Genomic DNA, 26,762 nt, shown 5'->3' on the forward strand with positions numbered 1-26,762 from the left:
TAAAAATTGTAACTGTGTCATCTCGTCACAATACTCCTCACTAGCCCATCCAGATTCCCTGAAGTTTTATTGTCGTAGATTCCTTTGACTGGAAATGCCCTGACCTTAATATCTCTAACCCCATCGGTGGTCAAACATAATTTTTTTAAAGTGGTAAGAGGACTCTGGCCTGCGAGGAACTTTTGCATTTTTAACCCTAACCCTACCACCCTACGTGACAACCCCCTTACCCCCCTGGAAAACCCTTCCCTACTTACACTGGACTGATGTATTGCCAGTTTTTGTGCCCTCAGCCATCCATTCCTCCTTCTCTCCCCCCCCTGCCACCAAACTATATCTTGACTAAAGCTTGCACAGTCTCACTATATTTGTGTAGTTAGTTATCCATAGAAAAGAAAATGGGGTTGCTATACATGTAAAAAAAAAATTTATTCCTCATTTCCCTTTTATTATTTTTCCTATTTTAATTTTTTTTTCCTTCTTTTAAACTTTTGTTCTTTATAAGTGTCACCATCACCATCAGTGCCCACAAACCCTGATCCCTTATATTTCTTTCTTTTTCTTGTATTAGGGGCCGCTAATTTAACTTCAACTTAGATCAGCTCACACCCCCATCGAATTTCCTGTCCCCCGTACGAGGTCCTTCAGTGACTCCAACATCTCGTCTGCCTCAAGAGGTGATCTGAGATTGTGCATCTTGTTATTGTACATTACTCTAAGAAAGGCAGGAAACCTCATCTGGACTGTGGCACCCAAGGCTCTGAATTTTTCCATCCTTTGCCCCAGCTCCCACTGCTGATCCAGCGTGGACTTCGAGTCCGAGTGAATGTCAAACTGGAAGTCCGGGCCTTTTACCGTTTTTTCATTTTTAGGGCAAGATTTAAAATGTTTTCCTTGAGCGCGTAAGTAAGGAAATTTATAAGGATTTTTCTGGGCTTAGATCTGCCAGGCTTTAGGCGGAAAGGGTCCCTATGAATCCTTTGGATGTCCTTCTCAAGGGTTTCCGTTGTCTCCTCCAGATTTAAAGCGCCCTTTAAAAGGCTCACCACAAGTTTTAATATCACTCCCCTCTTTTCCCTCTGGAACCTTCAAGAGCCGGAGGTTATTTCTCCTTTAGTGGTTCTCCAAGGACTCAACCCTCTCACGGATCTCATTTCCCTCCCTTCATAAAGATTGTATTTTTAGTTCGGCAGATCCTAAATTCGCCTTAAGCTCCTCAACGGATCCTTCCAATGACTCTGTTCTCTCATTTAGCAGGTCGACTTTTTTTTCCAAGATGTCGCAGGCAGACCTAATCTCCGTCTGGTTTTCAGATGAGACTAAGAATCCCATCCTTATGTCTGCCTTCAAAGAGGCCAACAGCGTCTCAATTGAGGAGCAGGCTAGGGCAGTATCGCCCCTATCCGCAGACCCTCCAATCTCTGATGATGATGCAAAAACTGCTGACGTTTGAGCCATGGGAGCGTTAGATGCCTCACCTAACTCAATCTGACCAAGTGTCGAAGCCTCGACTTGGTCTGGCGATGATAGGGTAACAAGCACACAATTCTCCTGCGCCTGCTGGAGGCTGGCTGACTCGGCTACCTCAACTACCCCTGCCATCTGGGGGTTTTCGGGGGTGTCGGCGAAGGAAGCTGCTCGGGACACAGGTGACACCGGTGAGTAAGGAGCCTTCTTAGTAGTTGACTGGCGGGTTAGAGCTAAGAGGTCTGAGGGATTTATTGTAGAGGGCGTCTCTTGATAGTTTTGTTGAATATTTAAGACCTGAGGTAATACTTTAAAGAAGGAGCGCAGTGAGGGAGTGATACATGATGATCTGACCTATCTGTGAGCTTTTTTAGGGCCTGCTTTCTGCTTTAAACTCCCCCCTTCGGCTGTCTCAAATATCTCAGCTAGCTTGGTCCTACTTTCTGCTCCCCTTGCAGGGCCCCCTAGGTGGGTCTCACTGTTATCTTCTGTCGCTATACCTTGGGGGGCATGAATAGCCTTGCCACCCCTCCCCCTGCCTCTTTTGGGCTTGCCTTTAGCCTGTTTGTTTGCGCTCTTACCTTCCACCGGAAAGCTCCCGTCACCTACCACAGCCCGTGAGCCAGACCGGCGTGAGCCCCCCTTGTCGCCTCTTACAGATGCCACGGTCCCACTGCCAGTCTCTCCTTTGCCAGCTCCAGCGTCGAGAACTGCACACAGTCCGTCCACCGAGGCCTTAGTCGCAGCTGAAATATCCGAAGAAATGACCGCGGTGGTAAAGAAGTCGCCTATGCTCGGCACACCAGCAACAGACTTGCATTGATTTGCGCAGCTCTCGCCTGTGCTTGTGCTGACTCTACCAGGACTTCCCCGCAGGAGGCCACGGGCTGCCGCTCTGCGGCCCCGCCTCAACTCCAAGGCTGCTAACTACCAGCGCTGCGGCAGGGAGAGACCGGGAGTGAGAGCGGAAGCCAGATCTTTAAAGTGCATTTAGAGGAAAACCAGCACAGCATGGCACCAAAGAAGGTGAGATATACAATCTCCACACATTCCGGCGTCGATACCCCTGCACTGTTAGAAAGGCGGCATAGTGGGGGGGAAAGATACGGAGGTTTCTGGTGAAGGCGCGCGCTGCCGCTCAGCCCGCGGGTGCCATGTTTTCCGAGGTCTGTACCATTTCATTCTTAACACATGAAGAAACACATAGCATTGTGAATTGTGGTTGAAAACTGTCAGTTTTTAGATATAAAACGTGATGTCTGTGAGAACATTCTGGCTGAAGCTCTCAGGAAAGCTACAACTCTCCAACCAACGGTGCCAGTTACTCCTTCATTCTTCCACCATTTCAGGAGCTTGAGAAAGCTGAAAACCCTGAAAGATTTCAGCCCTTGCTGACTGAGCACAGCTTTCATTTATGAACATCATGTCTGAGGAACAGGAATTGCTGGTAAGAAGTGTTTTGTTGTTTTTTATATAAGCCTCTAGCTCCTTTGAATATGCTTGTCTAATAGGATTGTCTCTCAAAGGTTAAATGCTTCTTTATCAGGGAGGTCAGCTTTACCAGCCCAGGCAGTCAAAGAAAGACAAATGAGACTTGAGACCCTGCAATGTTCTAACATGCGGTTCTAATTAAGTCTTTTGCTTCTTCGGTCAAAAGGTTTTTTAGTAATGTTACGTGAGCTGGCGTTTTAAGCAGTAGGAAAAATTATGTGACACGTCTTTAGAACGGAACATTCCGACATCGGTGTTAGGCAACGCTGGTTATCGTATCTACTTAGAAGATTTAAAGAACAACACCGTTGCACCTTTTGTTATTCCTTCTCCCCCCACATCACATTTTCACATGCCCCTCATAGAGCACACTTGCACGCCTACAGAGTTACCGCTGATAATGCTCATGACCCCATAACCACACAACCACACCCGTCCAAGCACTCCCGCCAAAAAAAAGAAAACTGTTCAAGAGATCTCCTTGGTTGTCTGATTAGCACCCATGATGTATAATAGAGATCTGTGTTTATTACTGTGGTAACTAAATATTGTTTTATGTAGCTACCTCATTTTTATCAAACCTTGTAGTTTTGTATGATTTTAGGCCTGGTGGCCCTACCGCGTATTACTGGGTGCTGATAATATGCTTATTGGTTTCTTGATTTTTTATGTACCTCATTTTATGTTTCCTGTTGATACTGTGATTTATATGACACGCAGCATATTGTATTTCATAACTACCAATACCTCATTAATCAAATGCTGTAAAATGTGTTTCCTATACATTATAATTGTATTATAGCTATTGTGATTATTATTAGGTACCAAAAAAGATGTGATTCCTTTTTGTTATGTAACTCCTGATGATTTTATGTTTGCTGTTGATACTGTGACTTATATGCCCACGGTGCATAATGTATTTGATAACTTCAGTTACCTCATTAATAATAAGCTGGAATATGTGTTTTCTATACATTATAATTCTATTATAACTATTGTGATTATTACTAAGTACCAAAAAAAAAAGATGTGATTCCTTTTCTTATGTAACTTCCGCTTATTTTATGTTTGCTTTTGATACTGTGATTTATACGCCCCTGAGCATAATGTATTTGATAACTTCCGTTACCTCATTAACCAGAGGCTGGAATTTCTTTCAATTTTTCTATTGTCACTAAAATGTTGTCAAGTATACGTAATTCCAGATAATAAAACTGTAATTACAAAAAAAGTGATTTTCTGTTATGTAAAACATGATTTCAATTGCAAATACTACCCCAAAATAAAACTTCCCAGAGCTTTGATTTTACATTTAGAAAAAGCAATTTTATCTTCTTTATTCTTTTCAATAATGTGATGATATGAAATGCATGAAATATCATTGTAATTCCCTATATCCGGCTTACGGAGCCCCATAAAAACCCCCTAAAACAAGACATGCCCAGGCATGTTTGATCATTTTACGCTCTTTTGATTTCGTTGGCGTATCATTTTATACGCCTTAATTTACATTTTTTTTTCATCAATGTATAATTTTAGATGCCTGAATTCACAAATCCTAACTTATCGTTTTATACTTTTTTAATATACTTTTTTTTAATATACTTTTTTATATACTGTAAAAAAAATTATACGTTTTTTAATGGGGCGTGGCCAAGGGGGTGTGACCACCTGTCAAAAAATACATGGTGACGAGTAGTGTACAACCTATACTACTATGGTATGTTTGGAAGTATTTTCTTTTGATGTTTTTTCATTTACCTGTGGGGTGCCTCAGGGATCCTCCCTGAGTCCCACGCTTTTCAATATTTAGGTCAGCCCCCTGGCAGAGATCATTCGGTCATTTGGCTTGTATCTAGTATCGTATGTGGACGACACACAAATTATTATGACAATCAATCCCATCCCTATTCATATCCAGCACCTGCTTGGCCAATGCTTAACAAAGGTCACTGAATGGATATCTGTTCATTTGCTTAAACTGAATAGCAGACAGACTGAAGTCATGATTACGGGAAACAACCCCTCAAAATGGTTAGAAATAGATTGGCCAGTGCAATTAGGTAATTGTCCCAAACCAACACAGGCCTTCTAGAGCCTGGGTTTCTGGATTGATGACAAGCTTGATTGGAAATTCAGGCCCGCAAACTCTCAGGAGTCTTTTTGGCATCCCTAGATCTTTGAAGAAATGTCTTAATTGGCGTCCTCTGTCTACAAAGAGAGTGATGGGGAAGAGTATAGTCTGTTCTAGGCTAGACTATAGTAACAGCCTGTACATTTGAAGTCCTTAGTATGTTACTAAAAGACTACAGGTAGTCCAGAAAGCCGCCGCTGAAGTTTTATGCAAAATACCCAAATATCAGTAGGCGAGTCTGCCGTTGGCAGCCTTACATTGACTGCCTGTATAAAAGAGGATTCAATTCAAAACTCTGTCTATAACTCACAAGATAATTCATGGCAACAGTGAAATAAATAAGTGTAATCCAATGAAGCTGCAATAGATAAACTGTTTATTTAAGATACAAGGTAGGAGCAAACCCGACCCGCGCACCCGGGGAAATCATCACACTCAAACGGCCACACGCGTAACACCGGACTAGAGAACCACGCACATAGCCCAGTCCACAAGTCCAAGCAATCCGCAAGCTGGAACAGAGAGCGCAACATATGGAAGTTTACACATCCCCCTTCCTCCAAAAACAAATGAAGGAAAGTTGATAACATTACATAGCAATGACATAAATATGAAGACATATACTAAGAACATCTATGACGTAAGATATACAATTAAGAAAATTAATAATGCAAATATAACATTCAACAACAGAAGCAGAAGTATATAACCCCACTCCCAACCTACAATAAAATAAAACTGAAAAAATGCAATCATACAAAATCTTTCAAATAAGCAAGTACCATTCACGAACTGGTTTGCCATTACCACCACTAAAAGGAACATCATTAGAAGCATGTGGCTGATCTAAGTGTGGATTGTGTTGCTTCTGGTACATAGCAACCCTTCTGTTGTTCCATGAGTGGCCATTCTGTAATTTAAAAAAAATTTCACCAACTGACTCCACACAGAAAGGCCCTCTGAATTTGTTAAAACCTCGGTGTATACCACCAGGTTTGACCATTACCAAGTCTCCTGGACACACACGTCTGTTACCTTTAAGAGTATCTGAGCGATGCCTATAGGGAGAAATTCCCAACTTGGGCTTAAACAACAAAGTGGGAACCAACTTTGTACCAGCTAATCTACCCCTCATAAGTTCAAAAGGAGATTTTGTCATTCCTTGATGCACTGTAGTGCTGTAGGCCCACAACACTTCTTTTATCTCATGTTGCACAGAGGACTTGACCACCACAGCCAACTGCATCGTGCCTTTTATAAGTCTGTTAACTCTTTCACATAAGCCATTTCGCTGTGGATTATATAATGACGTATGTAAATGCTTCAAACCAATGCCCTCAAAATAGTGCTCCATCTCCTTAGATGTGAGTTGTGTGCCAGTATCTGAAAGGAGAAATGCTGGTGAAGACCACTGGCTCCCCAGTCCCACCACGCTAACCCGTCTAGACTCCCTGGGAATATTCTGTCCCCGAACAGACTTTCATGAATTTGTTTCCCCGCTGGCAGCAGCACTGCCACCTCCCCCCATGCATGTCCCCTGGACTGCTCTCCCACGCCCTGTCAAAAAAGCTGTTAACTCCACCCTCATGGTTAGTTATCTGAACACCCGCTTGCTGGTTAAACACCAGTTAGAGATCTTCCAACTCTTGGACGCCGAGAAACCTGACATACTGTTAGTAACAGAAACCTGGCTTAACGAGGAGTCATCCTCTGACATTCTGGTGGCAGTCTCCCCGGGCTATTACATTCTCCAGGCCAACAAGGCTTCTGGCAAGCCGGGTGGCGGGGTCGCAGCTATCATCAAACACCCTACCAGGTTCTCATCACTAGATGCTGCCAGTATCCCCCTGGTGGACTGCCTTATCCTAAGACTTTAATCCTCTGTGTCTCCGCTCATTTGCGTTCTTGTATACCGGCCCCCTCAGCCCATGCCCAGTTTCCGGTCACTGGTGACATGTTTTCCCAGCTGGTGATTAATAACTCTAAAATCTTGATCATAGTCGATTTAATTACTGGCCCTCTGATGCTAGAGAGAGCATCTGCTCGTCCGCCCTTACTGACCTTTTAGCCGGCATGAATTGCTCTCAACACATTCAATCAGCAACGCACATCAAAGGCCATATCCTAGACCAGGTTTGGACCTCTAATTTGGACATCTCCCAACCTCTTATTCTTCCCTGTCCATGGTCTGATCACTTTATTATTTCATTCTCCCTTGTCACTGCATCCCACATTAGCCTAACCCTTGAGGGAAATCTTTTGGCCAGGAACTGGAATAGTTCAGAAAAGGGGGTGGTGATGAACAGAGTGCCTGAATTAAGCAGACCACTCTTACCCAGTCCAAAGATCAGGGCTTGATCCATCACCGTTTTTTAGCTCACTGCACCATCCCAGCTCAGAACTTGGCTATATGCAAATTAGTCTGTTCCTGTCCCAGTGCATGATGGGAACAGGGCAAACCAAACTACCAAGCCAATTCTTGATGGATCAAGCCCTGATCTTTGGACTGGGTAAGAGTGGTCTGCTTAATTCAGACACTCTGTTCATCACCACCTCCTTTTCTGAATAGGAACTGGAATAGGGCTGATATTAGTGAATTTTGCACCCTGCTCAGCGCTTCTGCGCCTGCTGAGTGTGATTCCCCAGATACCCAGGCCTTGAACCTGAGATACTGGCTTGAATCAGCTAGTGATATCGTGGCACCACTTAAACGTGTCAAATTAAAACTCCCCCATGATGCGCAAAGATGGTTTTCAGAAGAACTCAAAGGAAAAAAACTTACGCTTTGGCAGGCTGAGCGTCGCTAGAGGTGAGACTATGATCCCGAGAAAAAATTAGCATTTACGGCCCTACTTAAAGATTACAAGCAAAGCATTATTCAGGCTAAAACCTTATATTTCTCTAAAAAGAATTGTAGATTCTGCCACTATGGTGAAATATATTTTTCCATTGTGCAAGAACTGTCACACCCAGATAGGGTGACCATTAAACCTCTTCCTTCCCAAGCACTTTGTGACTCCCTTAACTCCTTTTTCGTGGATAAAATTGTTAAAATTAAAAATAGTATTTCTCGCCGTATGCCATTATCTACACTGATCCCCGCCACTATCCCCGCCACTCCAAGTCCCCATTTAGTTGTACAGATACCCCCGATCTCGGAGGAGGAGGAATTTTTTGTTCTAATAAAAAAGGTGGCCTCGGGTTCCCCCACAGATTGCTGCCCCCCCCCCATGTCCTGCGAGAGGCCTTTACTGCCTGTCCAAAGCCGCCCCTGACACTTCTCAACAACTCCCTTCGATTCTGTTTGGTCCCCGACTCCTTTAAGACCGCCGAAGTGGTACCAATCCTAAAGAAGCCTAATGCCGATCCGTCTCTGATGAGTAACTTTCGTCCTATTTTACCTCCTTCCATTCCTTAGTAAAGTTCTGGAGGCCCATGTCACTAACTTTTTGAGCTCCTTCATCGAACATACTCAGTTCCTTGATTCCCAACAGGCTGGTTTTAGACCTGCCCATTCGACTGAGTCAGTTGTACTCTCAGTGATGGAGGAGCTGCGGAGAGGGGCAGACCTTAAGATTAGCCAGGCCATGGTGCTCTTGGATTTGTCGGCTGCTTTTGACACGGTCGACCACGAGATTCTGGTCGGCCGTGTCAGAGATGCCAGCATCCAGGGGCCAGCCCTTGAGTGGGTTTGCTCCTTTTTAAGCAATCGGCACCAGGCAGTTCGTCTCTCCCACTTTTCTCCGGAAAAAGTTAAGTTCACATGTGGTGTCTCTCAAGGTTCTTCCCTTTCTCCCCTTCTTTTTAATTTGTACCTCACTCCCCTTATTCGTTCTTTGCGCGGTAGCAATGTCACTGCATTTAATTATGCGGATGACATTTAGTTGGTTTTTGACATTGATTCCTCTGACCAATCCATTCACAACTTTCAGTCCACCTTGTGCCTTATCAGTGATTGGATGGGAGAAAATCCTCTAAAGCTCAACCCCGACAAGACCGAGTTGGTCTTGATCGGGGGCGCTTCCAATCCTTGGAGTTCCAACTTCTGGCCTTCGTGTCTTGGCTCTCCTCCTCGCCCTGTCAACTCTGCTAAGAGTGTGGGAGTTATTATTTGTAAGGACCTCTCGATGAAGCCCCATATTAATGCTGTGATCTCTTCTAGCTTTTTCCATCTTCGAAAGATCCGCAAAATATCTCGCTTACTCACTACAGAGGCCGTTATCCTGGCCCTTCTGGCACTTGTAATCTCCAGGATCGATTACGCTAACTCCCTCTATGTCGGAATTCCTGCATACCAGCTGAACCGTTTGCAGCTGGTACAGAACCAGGCTGCGAGATTAATTTTTCATCAGCCCAGACACCACCATGTTCGTCCCCTGCTTAAAACCCTTCACTGGCTCCCGGTTGCCAATCGTTGTGAATTTAAATTAGGCTGCATCACCTTTAAAGCCCTGGCCGGCCTTGGCCCTCATTCCTCCCATCTCGCCCTCCTCACGACTCCCACTTTTAAGCGCAAAAAGCATGGTGGCCTTAGATTTTCGTTTCTCGCCCCCTCGCGCTGGAATGTACTCCCTCTGGAGCTCAGACTCACCACTTCTTATGCCCATTTTAGGTCCCTCCTGAAAACGTTCTTGTTCTCTAAAGCTTACGACTAAAAACTCCTTCTCTCTGTTGCCTCGACTTCTGACTGTCAGTCCTCTCTCGCTCACAGCGCCATGAAACCGTTGGGTGTAAGTGCACTTTACCAGAATTTTAACATTACATTTAACATAACATTGAAGTCCATACAAACCTTTTGCCAAACACTCTCCTCACCCACAACTTGTTGAGGTTAAATGGGTAAAATGGGTAAAAGACCAACATGCACCCGCTTCTCAGATTCCTTACAGGGTTCACATTTCTCTATCCACTCCTTGACTTGGGCATTTATTCCTGGCCACCAAAATTTAACCTTGAGCCTCTGGCAGTCAACGTTTGGCCTAGATGGCCCTCATGAGCCAGCGCAATCACTTGAGTCCTCAATGACTCCGGAGGAATGTATTTCTCACCTCTCAACACAACATGGTCATCTAATATAGAGATTTGGTCCTGCAACTGTACAAAGGGTCTGAGATTAGGTGATACTGTGCTCTCTCTATATACACCTTCTCTAGCCATCCTGATTACACCAGTCATAGTTATATCATTGTGCATGGCTTCCAACCTCGCCGCCAAAATGGAATAAATAAATGTAATCCAATGAAGTTGCAGTAGATAAACTGTTTATTTTGGATACAAGGTAGGAGCAAATCCGACCAGCGCAGCCGGGGAAACCGTCACACTCAAACGGCTCGAGAACTATGCACATAGCCCAGTCCACGAGCCCAAGCAATCCGCGAGCCGGAACAGATAGTGCAACATATGTGAGTATTATACACAGCCCTCCAATCTTCCCAAAATTGATCTCCTTTTATGCTCCCACATGAACTCCTTGGCCACTCTCTCTTGGTCTTCTGAATGTCCCTGCGATCATTATGCTCTCACATGAACACTTCTGTCACTTTCTCATGGACTTCTGAAAGTCCCTGTGATCAAATCTCTTGCATAATTGCAAGCATGTGTTTTGGCAACACCCATAAAAATCTAACACAAGAGTTAAAAGCTACCAAAATATATTTATATTGGTTTATGGAGATTATATCAATACACCACGTCAAATGGTTTTGATGCTTATATGAGCATGGAAGGCTGTGGCTTTATGATTGTACAAGGTGTAATTACCTTACAATTGGTGCATTGTAAGATATATTTCTTTAAAATAAATCAATGGCTAACAGGAGCTCTGTTAGAGCAAGGTTAGCATTGCAGTTTTTCCAGCAATGGCAGAAGCGAGTGCATCGTTCACTTCCCTAATAAACTCCCTCCAACTTTCTCTTTAGAGATGTAATAATTTCAAATCCCCGGGATGGAAACTGTCAGTATGTATGCCCCCTAATCTCAAAGTGTGTGTGCAGTGGTTTGAAAAAGAAAGCATACCCTCTTAAAGCTGTATGTTTTTAAATATTAAGACCAATTTGACATTCATCTAGTCCTCTTCAAGGCCATAAATCCATAGAAAATCCAACATCATGTGACATGTAACACACACAAATTTCTCTTTGTTATCATTTATTAAAATAATAGAACCAACACTTAGAAATCTTTTGTGAAAGAAAAGCACAGTCTTAATATGTCCATATCAGTTATGAAGGTAATCAAGCACTGCTAAAAGAGTCTACAGACTTACTTGATCATCCAGAAATATTTAAAATCAGACCCTGGTCTGGGTCATTCAGGTTAAGGGTAGTAAATGACATGTAAGTCAAAAGATATCCGTGCCTGTCTCAGAGAAAGAAATGTTGCAGTCCATCAGTCTGAGAAGTATGACGAAGAAACTTGCAGCAATTTGAAGTCTATTATTCCTCAGACAGAAAAACTATTTACAAATGTAGAAAGTTCAAGTTGGTCACCTTTCAACCCAGAAGTGGAGGTCTAACAAATTTACCCCAAGATCAGATCGTATAATTTTCCTAGATATTACGAAGAACACCATAACTTCATCCAGGAATCTATAGACCTCAGTCAATAAAATAAATATTAAAGTTCATATTCCTACCATCATAAAAAGACTGAGCAAGTAAGGCTTATTTGAAATTTTAGACTGGCCGAACCCCTTTCTCTTCAAAAAGAATACTGCTGCATGATTAGGTTTGCATAACAGCACCCGAGTCACTAGACATATGGAATGTTGCCCTTTAGCCAGAAGAGACAAAAGTGTAGTTACCTGGCTGTCCTGCTCAAAGACATGTTTGGTAACAATCTACCACTGGGTTTCACCAAGGCAACCCATTTAAGTCATTAAGTGTGTTGGCGAGGAGGGATGATATGGGGCTTCTTTAATTTCCCAGAAATTAGTGATTAGCCGCGCTCCACAAATTCACATTAAATAACAGAACTTTAATGCCTCACAGTCACTGAGTCCACCGTGAATTCCTCTGTGTACCACTGCATTTAGAGAAAGTCTTCTTCATAAATAATGACAAATTGAAATTTGTGTCTATAATTATTCACGCCAGGTTAGATTTTACAACTGTTAAGGCATGCTGAAGTCCACATCAGGGACGAGAAGTCCAGGCTTGTGTTAATATGTTAAAGAACAGAACTCTAAAAGGCTGTACTTTACTTTTCACATAACTCTTGACTTAACTGGGAAACGATCTGGGGATTATGTTGGATCAATGGGGCATATGTAGGTAATTTCCATTTTGCGATTCTCAAATAGCCATTTTTGAGGAATCGCTATTTGAGAATAGCAAAATGTTATGTAGGTAACAATTCGCAATTTTTTTGTGAATCTCTAACATTCCTTATTTGCGATTAGCAAATTGCGAATCGCAATTAAGGAATGAGTGTCCCATTCATTCCTATGGGCCCAAAGGCCCATAGGAATGAATGGGGATACATTGTCAAATTGCGATTTTCTGTGAGAAAATCGCAATTTGAGAATCGCAATTCCAAGGGTGCCAGGGTGTCCAAAGGACACCTGTTGTACCCCTGGAATGTGCCTGTAAGTACATGTGGCGCACATACATGCCCTAATGGGAAATGTCTGTGCGCCACATGGCACTTTGAATTTTTTTTATTAATGCATTTTTAAAGGAAATCGCAAAATACCATCTACTTGAAGTAGTACTTCCTTACGCCAAAATCGCAATTTGTAAGGCACCCCTACATAGCATTTAATGAATCGCAAAATTGCGATTCCTTAAATGCTATAAGCAAAATAAGGAATCACACTTTTTGCGATTCCTTATTTTGCTAAGTGCCACCTATATACCAAAGGGGCGTTTGCGATTCGCAAACGCTGAAATTCGCCTACCTACATATGCCCCAATGTTCCTAATGACATATCTGGATCAATCTTAGTTTTTGACCTAGTTAAGGCTTCCACTTAACAGCTGCTTACGACCATTCTTCTCACATCAGAGACTGCTGCAGCATTACCTCTGGAGTGTGTGGCACTCTAGAAAGTCATCATACACAGGTAATGCTGCAGTGGTAACACTCAGGTGCGCCCATATCTGCTGCCTATGCCAAAAGAGCTGATTATTTTGAAATCATCCCTCTCATCCCCAAATCTATTTGCTTTTATTTGTCATTCCTTTGAATCTTTAAAATGTTCTGCTGCCAATATGTATTATTCACAGAATCCCTGGACAAAGAAAGCTGAGCATGAAACTGTGAGGGTAGGTACCTGCTGGTTGGCTTTCTATAAGGATAACGCTAAAACCTGCATTTCTGTTAACTGAGCAGTGGAGTCACCTAGGGTTTTTGTATATGTTTGAAGGGGTTCAAACTCAGTACCCTCGAGATTTCCCTCCCCCAGTGCTCAAGCAAAAGCGTATTTGTACTTTGTGCCTACAACGGGAGGTGTTGACCTGTCAGTATAAAGTATGGTATGATATGAACCTAAAACTAATATGGGTGGAGTTCTTGCTTCTGCCTGTTGGTACTGTGAAAAGCTCGTGATTCCCAAGTCATTGCTGGCATGGATATTGTGTACTTGAATGCACCCTGCTTTGCAGGCCATGGCATCCAATGACGTTGTGAAGTTGTAAACTTTGGGAGTTTAAATGTTCGCTTTCATTGCAGCCTCCGCCGTATGTGATGCTGACACCACAACGATCTTGTTTTTCTGAGCTGCATATCTCTTCTTTATGAAAGCTATAGTAAGTAATATCCCGAGAAAGAGACAGTTTAAAATGCAATTTTACATTTCGAGATATGTTCTAGCGCAATAATAGTAAACATACTGTCCTCACAAAGGTGCTCCAGCAAATCGCCATTTAAAAATACATCATCAATATAAGAAAGCACTTCTGCATCCTCGTGTAAGAGCTCCTGAATACTTGGGATAACTATCTATTTGTATAGCCCCTAAGGTAAACATAGAGAAAATACTGCCAAATATTTTGCTGCAAAAGTGATCAATTTTCCAAAGACACCATTACTGATGGCAAGGGTTGTTTTATATTTTTTGACGCATAAGATTTGTCAGAAGTCCAACATTATGTGCATTTTACTAGGTATAAGATCTATTATGGCTAGTGAGATTTCTATAGTCTTTTATTAATCTATATGTAATTCTGGATTTAGCTACAGAAAAAATAGAAGTATTTATTGAAGAATGTAAAGGCACTACTTGAATTTTATAATGACTGTTCAAATTACAAAGACATTGCCTTATCTTATGCATCACTTAATAAAGTCCTCTCTTCTGACACCAATAATGGCATCATCTTGACTCCACTAATGACATTCCAGCTAACATACCATTTCAAAACTAGATTCTGCTCATGCAACAAAGGCGTGGGTTGGTTGGCGGAGATGGTGTGGGTGTGGAGATGGTGCATAGCTGGGGCCATCTCCTCCACCCACCTGCCCACTTTTCACCCAGCAGTGCATTAGCATTCAGACATCATGTGGGACATATGTAATTTCGCAATGTGTCTTTCACCTAGCCAACCTCATTCACACATTACATCTGCATTGTGGGGAATGAAGATTGGTCCTTTGATCGGGGGACGCCCACCAACGACCCTCAGAACAGATTTGTTCAGCATTTGCAAAGCTTTGTCAAAACTAGGACGGTTGCAGTATCAGTTTGTCACCTGTTGGTACCAATGTATGGGTTAGGGTGGCAGTTCCAGTCTCGCCTCCCACACGTGTGGTGTGCTAATGAAATATTATCATGCAGCAACCCAGTTAGGGCACTTATGACTATTAGGTAGTGCACCCCGTCAGGAATGCCAGATTCCAACCCCAAAGTTGGAAGCATGAACGTGTACAGCTGTTTCGACATAAGTTATTTCTTTGATGCGGATTACCTGGAGGTGCCAACTCATCGGGCTGAGCCTGTTGTTTACGCAACTCTCTTTCTTCCAGTAGTAGGTTGCAAAAAGCCACAGCCACGGGATGAGTGTGGTAGAAGTCCACGCGCAACATTCCAACCCATGTGCAGTAACCTAAGGATGGACAGAAAATGTAAGGAGGAATGAACATCGCTCTGGAATCATCACATGTTCAAATCTAACACAAAATGCATATCACTATTTGTAGTGATTGAGTCAAGTATGAGTGATGAGTTTCAGGTAGCTTTGTTCAAGATGGTACAAGAGACCCCGCCAGGAGCAGCCAACATCCTGCTCAGCCCAGTCAACTGTGACTATTTGATCAATCAATCAATCAATCAAGAAATCTTTATTTCGGCATTTGCCATAAAAGAAATACAAGAACATATAAAAGGCAATATACATGGATGGCAATACAATTCATTTTAGCAAGACATGATGAATTAATACCATTGCTATAGACCACTATTACATAAAAACAATAAAATAGTTTGATATAAGACCATAGAATAAAAAGTTTGCAAGGATTTCAAGAGAAAACAGTGTCTTACAGATAGCTATAGGTCAATCATCATGTACTGGCAATTAAATGCCTTCACTTATACCACATAGCTGCCAGGAATTGCGAAACAGCAAACACAATGGGTCTGGTTGTATCTTTTTTTAGTACTCTAAAAGCATGCATACACTGTGCAAAACCCAAGTTCTTACACAAGGGTACGGGCCAGAATCTCCTGGGCTTGCAGTATGCTGGACAAAAGAAGAGAACGTGCAGATCATTTTCCATGTCAAAGTTACACCCAGGACAATTTTTCGGAGCAGCGGAAGACCATTTACTAGTGAAGTCTCACAAAGGTAGAGTACCATATCTCCATTGTACGTACAGTTTCCTTGCTAAAATAGGATAAATGTCATCCATGAAATACTCAAAGTAATAAAAATCTTTGATCTCTAAAAAAGAATCAGTTAAAATGCCAGCATGGGGATTGAACAAAGCAGCAGTACATTTATTATCAACGAATGTCCTCGTAAGTAACTTGCCTGTAACCATTTTGCAACCCCTCTCTGGATAAAACCATAGGACAGGTACTCTTAGCCTTACACATTCATTCTTTATAAACATAAGCCAAGGAATTTTCCCTGCCCTAGAAAAAGTTAGTATTTCTTTGAGTTCCAGCCTGTAGTTTAACAGCTCCGGTGTTGCCCATCGCCTACGCCAGCACCTAAGAGGTTTGAGCGCTAGCTCCTCATCGATAGGTCTCACCCCCAGATCAAGCCTTAAAGGAAGAAGTGGAGTGCTAGATGGTAATGCTAACAGCTGCCTTAGAAATTTGTGACTATTTGACTCACACCATTCTATAACATGTCATCACAGCAAGATTCTACAGACAGGGCATGAATAGCATTAGACTCAGGATATAACATATCCCCCTTTCTGCCAAATATACAAAAGGACAACCATGGGAGAAGAAGAAAGATTAAGAGGAGAAACAGAAAGGAAATAGGAACCACAAACCAATGAAAGAAGAGAGCAACCAATAAGGACGAGAGAAACAAAGAAAAGAGGAAAACAAGAACATAAGAACCATCTGCCCTTATTTACACAAAAGCAAAGGCAAGAAAAACATAGTCAGAGAAGAGGAGAAGAGGAAGCACGAATGACTGCCCTAGAACACACCCACTGGCCAAAACAGGAATATAAGGAGGCTGAAAAATGAAAAACCAACAGAGCAAGAAAACACGACAGAATCCACACGATACAGCAGGAGAAAACATCACCAAAAGAACAGAAATGAAGGAAGAAAACAAGGAAGATGAGGAAAAGTAAAAAGATAATCCTCACCCAAGTCAAACACCATCATCAATACAAAATGAAAAATATAATGTAAAGACAACAGTCTAAATATAATATGCACTATAATAATAAGATACCTATGTGAAGTTTGGGAGTACTATAGCCCTACAGCAACACTTAAAATGACAAGGGATTATAGAAGTAACAGATGGGATTAGGACCCATAGAAACAATAGTACTTGTAATGTTGACATAGTGAAAACTAAGAGAGGTTGAGTGATGTAAAAATAAAAAATAGATATGGGTAGGGACCCATATGATAATGCAAAAAGGAAAGACACCCTTGAAACCAGAACTGCATGTGCACAAAATGGTAGTACTCCCCATACACACCCTATGTAGAGTAAAAATAAAATGAAGAACAATATCCGTGTGAGGACAACTTTAAGAGGAACTTCCACGCCGTGCACTGCAGTAATGTGACTGTGTTAACTTAACACGTATGAGTAGAAACTCATGACATAACCCAAAACAGTAAAAGCAACTTTGAACACAAGAGAAAGTACAATGAGCAGATGCGACTAAGACCCACTTCTGCCAAATGGGACTAAGACTGTGAAAAAGTACGGAGTTCCTCAGTGGGTCATGGAACACAAATTAAAGGGATGTATGATGAAAGTTTGTTCGGAAGTCCTCTGATTGAGAGGAATTCCTCCTTTCCGAACTAGAGCCCTCACACAACCAGCAAGATAGGTAGAATGCTTCATCATAAGGGCCTGCTCCTTGTTGGGTCGGCGCTGCAATAGCCGACGAGCACCCATGAAGGGGCTCTTTAGCAGAGATCTTTTGTTCCTTGCCATATAGGTGCTGTGCGTGTAAGGGGCCTAGGATGTGTAGATGTAAAAGTGGAATGTGCATAGTAAAACAGGGGTGGGATCAGTGTTCCCAGCAACGAGCGTGACCGCGCGCACGTTTGTTCCTCCGAGCACGCAGTCTGGATGTGGAGCGCACACCCACAGCACAAACCAGGAAATGATTCACGCCGCCGCTTTTATAACGTGAGCGGTGGGAAAAATTATAATTTTCGGTTCAAGTGACTCCTGCACTTGCTGTATTTCCTCCTTAATGAAGCGCAGCTGGGGGATGTTGGTGGGCCTTTGTGAAAATATTTGTTAATTGCAACACCGTAATGCGCTGCAATTAACATAAATATTTTCACAATGGCCCACAATCAGCCACCAGCCGTGCTCCTTTAAGAGAAGAAATGCAGCAAGTTCAAAAGCACAATGTGTGCTTTACATTTCGTTTTTTTTTACTTGATGCAAGTCTTTTCTTAAAGGAGCAGGGCTGTGGACTGGTTGTGGGCCAATGTGAAAATATTTATGTTAATTGCAGCGCATTACGGTGCTGCAATTATCAAATATTTTCACTATGGCCCAAAATCAGCCCGCAGCCGTGCTCCTTCAAGCACAAGCATGAGCGATGGAAATGAGAAGGGGAGATGATCCAGAGGGATGGCAGAATCCGGATGATTATTTTTCTTTAGGGCAGCTATGCCTCCGCAGTGAGCATTTCTTTTCACTGCCCAGTGGCTTCTGGGAGCTGTAGTTCTAGGTCGCCTCCTTCGGACTCGCTGTGGAAACTTAGTTGGTGATGCTTTTGATGTAGAAACATAGAATAGAGGGGGCAGTAGAGAAACTCGTAAGAGGCATGAACGTAAAGGGACACGTTAACATGCTATGGCTGGAGAGCTGGACAATGGGCATTGCAGGGAAATGAGCTCAGGGATATGTATGAAAAGATGTAAGGTAGCTTGAAGAGGAAGAAAAGTGTACCGTGGGGAGGGAGCCAGAAGGGAAGCAGGGGTGTCCCTTAAAGGAAGCACTGAAAGAGTATAGCAGGTGGGTAAAGATGATCATGAGGAGGAAACTTAAGAAGAGATTATAAAAGAAGGGGTAACAGTTGGACTATTGTCAACTGTAGTCGTCTGAGAAAATGGATGTGAGCAAGAAAGTTGAGTTATGAGAAAGCGTAGATTTGAGCACAAAGCCCGAGTGGCCTTAGTGGGAATGATGAGCGGATTGTGTTAAGCGTTTGACACTGGAATGAGGACGGGGGTGCAAAGTGGAGGATAAATAAATGGGTGATAGGGGGAGAGGTAGACTTAACAGGGGCATTAAAGGCGGTATAGGTTTTGGAGAGTGGAGAGAGAGTTACGAAGAGGAATAGGTAAGGAAGTGAGGTGAGGGAGTATGTAGGAGGTTTGGTGGTTAATATTACATTCAACAAAGCCGTAGTTGTTGCTTATTTATCTTATGCAACTATCAACCAATAACAAAGTCAAAAGTCCTGGCTTGTTGTAGGTATAATTTTAGTTGTTGTATTATATGTCTGGACAGAGGCAGCACAATAACGTCAGGTGGCACACTATTCTAAGCATAGATTTTTAGCTTACATGTTATTAAGCCACGCCCTTAATTACATCAGGCACGCCCCTTTGAGAGAACCTCCATTTTTTTCATACCACTTAAAGCCCTGAGCAAGCATAAAAACACCATGTGTGCTTTCAGAATCGCTGTAATATATTATTGACTCTGAAAGCACACATGGTGGACTTCTACGTACATTACCTCCCCTGCGTATCCAGGAAACCATCTTCAGATCTGATAAGTGAACTCATGATTATCAGTTTTAAAGAGTGGAGTAACCCCCTCTTTGGTAGAGCCAACTCTGTTCTGCAGAGTCATGCCCTGATGACATTGAATAATTCTTAAACAATGATTGCAAATAGCATTTTCCTTGCATTTATTTTTAATCTGGGTAATGTGTGAGATTATATTACAGACATTTTATGACAAATGTGTTTTTTATTTTTTATTTTAGATCCAAACAGGATATCAGGTAGGAGAAATGGGAGGATGTCACAGTCATTATTTGAAGTAGTATTACTGAGCTTCTACTGTGTTACAATATTGGAAAAAGACATCACTATCCCTGAATAATAACTATAAACACATTTGGAATGTGATCCAGTGTGTCTGTGCACTGTCTACGATCTGGCCAAAAGAACACGAGAAAGCTGAAACTGGATCATAAATTCAAAGCTGATCCGCACAGAGGCCCGCAAAATACGTTTGGCATAGGGCGCTCAAAGTCCTTAAGATGTCCCTGAACCGCCACTGTGTAGTTAGTTACGAAAGAAGAGGTTCACTGGCACTGTGGAAGGAGGCCGGTTGCCCCGGTTTCCTAACATATATTAGCGTAGCTTTGCTGTGGTTGCAGATGCTCTGCACTGCACTTTCTCATTTCAAACATGACACAATCACCCCTCCCCCCTCCCCCGGCTGGACTGGCCTTAGCAGGCATCGTACGTTTGCCTGGGAGGCTAGAAGGCTGGGGGTCAGTTTTGTAACTGGGGTCAGTTTTGCAGCGATGCAGCAATATGGGCCTTCAGTAACAAAAGCACCAGTTGCGCAGATCGATTTTAAGCAGTAGTGCTTGACAGTTGCCCGCCCCCCCTCTATCCCACCCCTGGTGGGTGGGAGCCAGTGCGGCAAAATTGCCAGGGGTACTTTGGGTTCCCAGTTCAGCCCTGCCTGCCTATCAAACAGGCCTCCTGACTTCTAGTACTTAGGTGCACAATCAATCAGGAACCCCGATGTTAGAACCCCTGTTGCTGCGCCCACACGTTGGGTTCTTGGCGCACATTGTCGTGGCTGGAGTGCACAGAGACCTCACACTGCCGCACAGAGAGGAAAAAAAATAGAGGGAACATTCGGTAGGATACCTCTAAATAACTTTATTCAGGGAGAACCCTAGCCTGGTTAAAAAGAATACAGGAGAGGGGATAATATGGCTACAATGTGTGGGAAATGCGCTCTACTCCTAGGTGGTCAACATGTTTCTCGCCTGGTAGTCACGAATGATCTGTGGCAATTCCTCAGGACTGTTTGTACAAAACTATCTACAACTAATGGTAATGTGCGCAACTCTACACCATACAGTGGTCTTGAGCTCATAATGTCCACGGACTCGATAATTCTCACCTCGGTGCCTACTCGAATCGTGGGTTCACACTCTGCAACTCTGGGCAATAGCTTGCTTAATCTCCACTACGGCCCCACCGCGATGGGATGCCTGGTCTTCACCTTGGGGATGTCCAGTAGGGGTAATCTCGCAGTGAAAGACCAGGACGGGTTCCCAAAGCAAGCGCCTTGAGACCTCACGGTGATAAGGCGCTATACAAGAACGTATGATTACGATTATGATTACGATTACAGTGGTTCTAAGGGAACTGTACCCGCTGGTTAGAAGCCAACCTCCACTCTGTAAGATCGTGCTTCATCAGGTGCAGCAGGAAAAAAGACACGCGTAATGTTGTGTCTGCTCCAAGAAGAAGCCCCGTGGTTGACCTTCCCCACACCGCTGCAACCGGGACTAAGACCCATTGCAGACCCAGTGTAGGGAGACAATTAACATGCATAATTTAAAAAACAAACGAGCAGATGAGACTAAAAGGTTGAATAATGTAAACAAACAGAAATGGGTAGTGACCCATATGATAATGCAAAAAGGACTAAAACCCTTGCATAAGGACGCACCTCGTGGAGAGGTAGAGACAATGTGCACTGAGCAAATGGAATAGAAACCATGCGAGACACCTCGAGTGGAGGTAAAACGTTGTACACCAGTAGTGCACTGTAGCAACGGGACTGGAACCCATGCGACACGTCGTGTGGAGTTAAAACATTGTGCACAGCAACTGTAGCAATGGGAATAAGATGTGCACGGTAAACTGTGCAACAGACCAGTGTGGGGCAATGTGTGCATGAAATAACATGTGGGTGTGAACCCATAACCTGTTCTTGTATTTATCAAACGCTGTGCATACATGGAAAACAAACAGTGTATGAGCTCTGTAGACGAGCAAGGCATACCACAAATGTACGCTTAGCTAATTGTGAGTACTAAAAACACTAGAAAAGATGCACTGTCCCAAGAAAACAATAAGTTAAAATAAATTAAGTAGTCACTGTGGTCAGGAAACAGATGAAGCTTGCGACATGTGGGTTACAGGCACGGAAAGAAAGAGTACTTTAATATTCGTAGATTGACCTTTGAAATTACTAACAGCTTATCCTATGTCAAATGAGGACATCGGCAGGCAAATGTTCCAACGAAGCAAATGAGGTATCGTTTAAGTAGTGATAGAAGGGAGGAAAAAGAGTACCTGTAATAAGGCAGTGCTTCCTAAAACCATCCACTGAAAAGCAGAAATGACAAAACAGCAGAACTTCTCATCTCATCATAACTGTAAAGGACTGTAACAAGCAGAAGTGTGATCCAGCGTGAACCAGCAACATGGTTGTCAGATGACATTCACGGGCCCCACCAGTTGTCCAAGGAGCAGGCCACACACCACAATGTTGAACAAGCTTCTTAAGATGCAAAAACTGTATTAGTAAAACATCTGCACAACGTGGTTGGCAAAACGAGACATGTTTGGGAAGAACAAAGAGAAATGATTCCCACTCCAAAGATGGCGATGCGCACCGGTGACGCTGGACCGAGTGGCTAGCGGTAATAACGCTGCAAAACACTGCACATTCAGCTGAATGAGTAGCGAATGAGGAAACGTCACTGAGGGCATGTGGTAAGCACCGCGGGGGAGAATGACGCCGCAAGATGAGCCAGTGAGAAAATGCCTTGCGCTACATTTGTTTTGAAAGAGGGTGGAAAGGGGCCATGACGGTTGAACAGGCAGATGTCCAGGGATAACGAGGGACCCCAAGAAAATCAAAAATAAGCTCACCTTTGATGTTGAAAAGATTGTAGAAAAATCCAGCTGTCAGACCACGACTTTCACACACAGATTGGGTATCTGAGAAGACTGATGTCAGGGGAAGTGTAGACATAAATGGAAAGCCTACCCTCAATGTAAGCACAGCACATGTAGGAGTAAAGAGCAAGCAGCACTCTTCTTCTCCATGGAACAGATGATGATAAATAGCAGGCTACGTGGCTTTGAGCGAGAAACACACTTCTACCAGACAGCATAGAGTAGGCTTACCCTCGCTGAAGGCACAGCACAAGACACGGACGTTGGCAGGCTTACCCTCACTGAAGGCACAGCACACAACGGAGACACTGATAGATGGCAGGCTTATCCTCACTACAAAACAAGACGCATAGAGGTAGTGGGTAGTAGACGCCCAAACTTGAATGGGCAGCTCCTGAAGTAGCACTTCCCCAGACGCAGAGGAACAACTGGCAGACTGCTGGGGGCGACCAATGGGAGGTCACTGGTGGGGTCAAGACGCCAGTTGGGTTAACTTAACTTGAGTTGCAGCAGGTTCTTTATTTTTAAACTTGCTCCAGGTTCTTGAAGAGGTGACAGACACAGGTTCGCTTCAGGATTGATGCCAAAAACTTGAGTGATTGAGTCAAGTACAATTTTCAGGTAGCTTTATTTAAGATGGTACAAGAGACCCCACCAGGAGCAGTCAGCATCCTGCTCAGCCCAGACAACTGTGATTATTTGACTCACAACATTCTATAACATGTCGTCACAGTAAGATTCTACAGGCAGGGCATGAATAGCATTAAATTCAGGATTGAAGCATTCCTCCTTTCGAAGCCTCATTTGCATGATAGACGTTGGCAGGAACATAAGCATCAACACAACGCTTAATTCACGCTCCAAACTCTCCAAAGTCTCTTGTTTTTTTCATCATTTGTCAGAGTTTAAGAAAATCATATGGTCCAGTTATTAAACTACTTTATTTACTAGATAGTAGTTAGACCAAATATTTTGCAAACCGCCCAAAGCTAACCTTAATAAATGAAACTGCGATTTCCCCCCAGAAGACTAAGGGACCCTGTTTTTTTATCAAAAAAACAAAGCAGGATCAGTAGATGTCATACTTCAGGTGGCCTCAAATCCAGTGCCTGATTTTATAGAGCATATTTTTTTTTTTCTATAATTCCCTTAATGGAGGAATCGCAGAACGCTTGACGGGCAAGCGCTTCTGGGACACAAAGCACATCACTTTGTTATTTTTGCTCAAGGCCTGCGAACTATGCACAATCTTGTATAGTTCAGGGAAAATTGTCACAGCTCCCACATTATCTGCCTTTCTGTCCAGAGGTGTCTTACGCTGAAAGCATGTACCTTGGGCCTCATTTATGAAAAGTGACACATCACTGCAAAAACAGCGTTGTGTCACTTTTCATTGCTCCCTTCTTGCGACATGCTGGGTGCGTCATATTTACAGTATGACGCATCATGTCGCAAGAAGTTACAGATACGTCAGTATTTATGATGTATCAGTAGGTGCAAAAATGCAGGAATGTGTCACGAAAGTGAAGCAACTCCATCAATGGGTCATTTCACATGGGCAAGTCTCATTTCAATTGTGCTCGCATCAGTCTTATGCCTGCAGTGAGGCAGGCGTCAGATATTGACACATTCACGTCCTAGAAGTGATACAGTGAAATCTCATATATTTCACTGCGTCACTTCTACGAGGCATACTTGCGTCAGAGCGCACACCCTGCATACATTATACCTGGCGCCGGTATAATGTAAGGCAGGGCTTTACAACATGACGCATCTCCCTAGATGCGTCACGCTGGAAATATGTTGCATAGTGGCACATTGTTTACGACGCCGCTTCATCACAGAAGTGACGCAACGGTGTTTACAAAGTGACGCATCTTGCGTCACTTTGTAAATATGACGCAACATGGCGCATTTTTTACCCTGCTGATGTGTCACAAAAAGTGAGCACAGGCGGCACAAAAGTGACGCAAGGACTCATAAATAAGCCCCAGTGTATTTACATGTGTGGTATAATCTATTGTTCTTGAGAGTCTGGGATTCCGCGGCAACCACAGCACCGAGACCGCCCTCATCGCTGCCACCGACGACATCAGGACCCTGCTAGACAACGGGGAGACTGCAGCACTCATCCTCCTAGACCTCTCCGCCGTCTTCAACACCGTCTGCCACCGCACACTACGCTCACACCTCCATGCCGCAGGGATCCAAGACAAGGCTCTGGAATTGACCACCTACTTCCTCTCAGGCAGAACCCAGATCGTCCGCCTCCCCCGTTCCGTTCCGAAGACTCAGAGATCATCTGCGGCGTACCCCAAGGATCCTCCCTCAGCCCGACACTGTTCAACATTTACATGGCCCCGCTTGCACACGTCGCCTGACAGCACGACCTCAACATAATCTCCTACGCCGACGACACTCAACTGATCCTCTCCCTCACCAAGGACCCCATTACCGCCAAAGCCAACCTCCATGAAGAAATGAAGGCCTTTGCCGACTGGATGAAGATCAGCCGTCTGAAGCTGTACTCGGAAAAGACAGAGGTCCTCATCCTCTGCTCCAACCCATCAGCCTGGGACGACTCCTGGTGGTCAATAGCACTGGGGGCAGCCCCGACCATCACCGACCACGCACGCAACCTCGGAATCATCCTTGACTCAACGCTCTCAATGACCAAGCAAGCCAACGCTGTCTCCTCCTCCTGCTTCAACACCCTCCTCATGCTCCGCAAGATCTACAGATGGATCCCAACAGATACATGAAAGACAGTCACCCAGGCCCTCGTCAGCAGCAGATTCGACTACGGAAACACCATCTACGTGGGAGCCCCAACCAAGCTCATCAATCGACTACAATGCATCCAAAACGCCTCAGCACGACTGATCCTCGATGTACCACGACACGGCCACATCACCCCCCACCTGAGAAACCTGCACTGGCTCCCCGTCAACAAGAGGATATCCTTCAAGCTCCTCATCCACGCACACAAGGCACTCCACAAGACTGGCCCAGCCTACCTCAACATACTGCTCTCCTTCTACACCCCCAACCGCCAGCTCCGCTCCGCTGACCTCTCACTCGCCACCGTCCCGTGCATCCGAAGAACAACCACCGGCGTGAGATCCTTCTCCCACCTCGCCGCCAAGACATGGAACCCCCTCCCACCCAGCCTACGACAGACCCAAGACCTGCTGACCTTGAGGATGACACTAAAGACCTGGTTGTTCGATCAATAGCGGCCCCCACCTCTCCCCGAACCCCCCTGCACCTTGAGACCCTCACGGGTATGTAGTGCGCTTAACAAATGACTGATTGAGTCTGCTATTGCTTGTCCACCAGGACCCTCTGATAATGGTGCTATCTGCTTATCATTAAAGCATGCTACTCTTACAATGTCAATGAAATAGCTCGTATTTATTATGTCTTAGACGCCGCTCGATAAGCAACTTTCATCCTCAAGCTGGGCAAGTTTTATGGAATGTTTTCATTGGCGTACAATTCTGCCAACTTTCAAAAGAAATGTGGCAGAGATTGAACTTATTAGGCACCAAAATTATTACTCAAATGACTTTTCAGGGGCAGATTTAAAATAGCTGGCGCATCCCTGCATATTAGCAGGGATGCAGCAGGTGTTTTGTGTGACGTAAAAAATCCCTTGCGCCGCCATGGATGCAATGCATTTACAATGAAGCGCGCTATGGCGCAAGGATAGATAGATGCGTCACGCATCTGTTGGTGTAAACGTGATGCAGTGCTGGAGTCATGCTGCAAGCATGATGCAACTCCAGCACTGCTCAGGGGCGGCCTATACTTGCTGTGCTGGGTCAATCCTTACGCCTGCTATAAGCAGGCATAATGTTTTGCCGCAGCAGGGTCGTAAAAGTGATGCAGTGAAATCTACAAGATTTCACTGCGTCACTTTTACGAGTATTCCTTGCGACGGAGCGCCCACCCTGCATACATTATACATGACTCAGGTATAATGTAAGGCAGGGCTTTACAACGTGACGCATCTCCCTAGATGCGTCACGCTGCAAATATGTTGCATAGTGGCACATTGTTTACGCCGCCGCTGCATCACAGAAGTGACGCAACGGTGTTGTAAAG

At 43.9% G+C, this 26,762-nt stretch overlaps 1 protein-coding gene across 3 annotated transcripts in view; it reads right to left on the reverse strand.

Moving 5' to 3' along the window:
• LOC144826527 (stimulated by retinoic acid gene 6 protein-like) overlaps nt 1-26,762 on the reverse strand; it is a 564,429-nt gene that overhangs the window by 34,536 nt on the left and 503,131 nt on the right. For all 3 annotated transcript variants that reach the window (XM_078684953.1, XM_078684952.1, XM_078684954.1), the window contains one exon: nt 14,998-15,135. In XM_078684953.1, the coding sequence (XP_078541079.1) occupies nt 14,998-15,135 (138 nt within the window). The remainder of the gene's footprint in view (nt 1-14,997; nt 15,136-26,762) is intronic.

The sequence above is a fragment of the Lissotriton helveticus genome, chromosome 3_2 (assembly GCF_964261635.1).
Source record: "Lissotriton helveticus chromosome 3_2, aLisHel1.1, whole genome shotgun sequence".
NCBI lineage: Eukaryota > Metazoa > Chordata > Amphibia > Caudata > Salamandridae > Lissotriton > Lissotriton helveticus.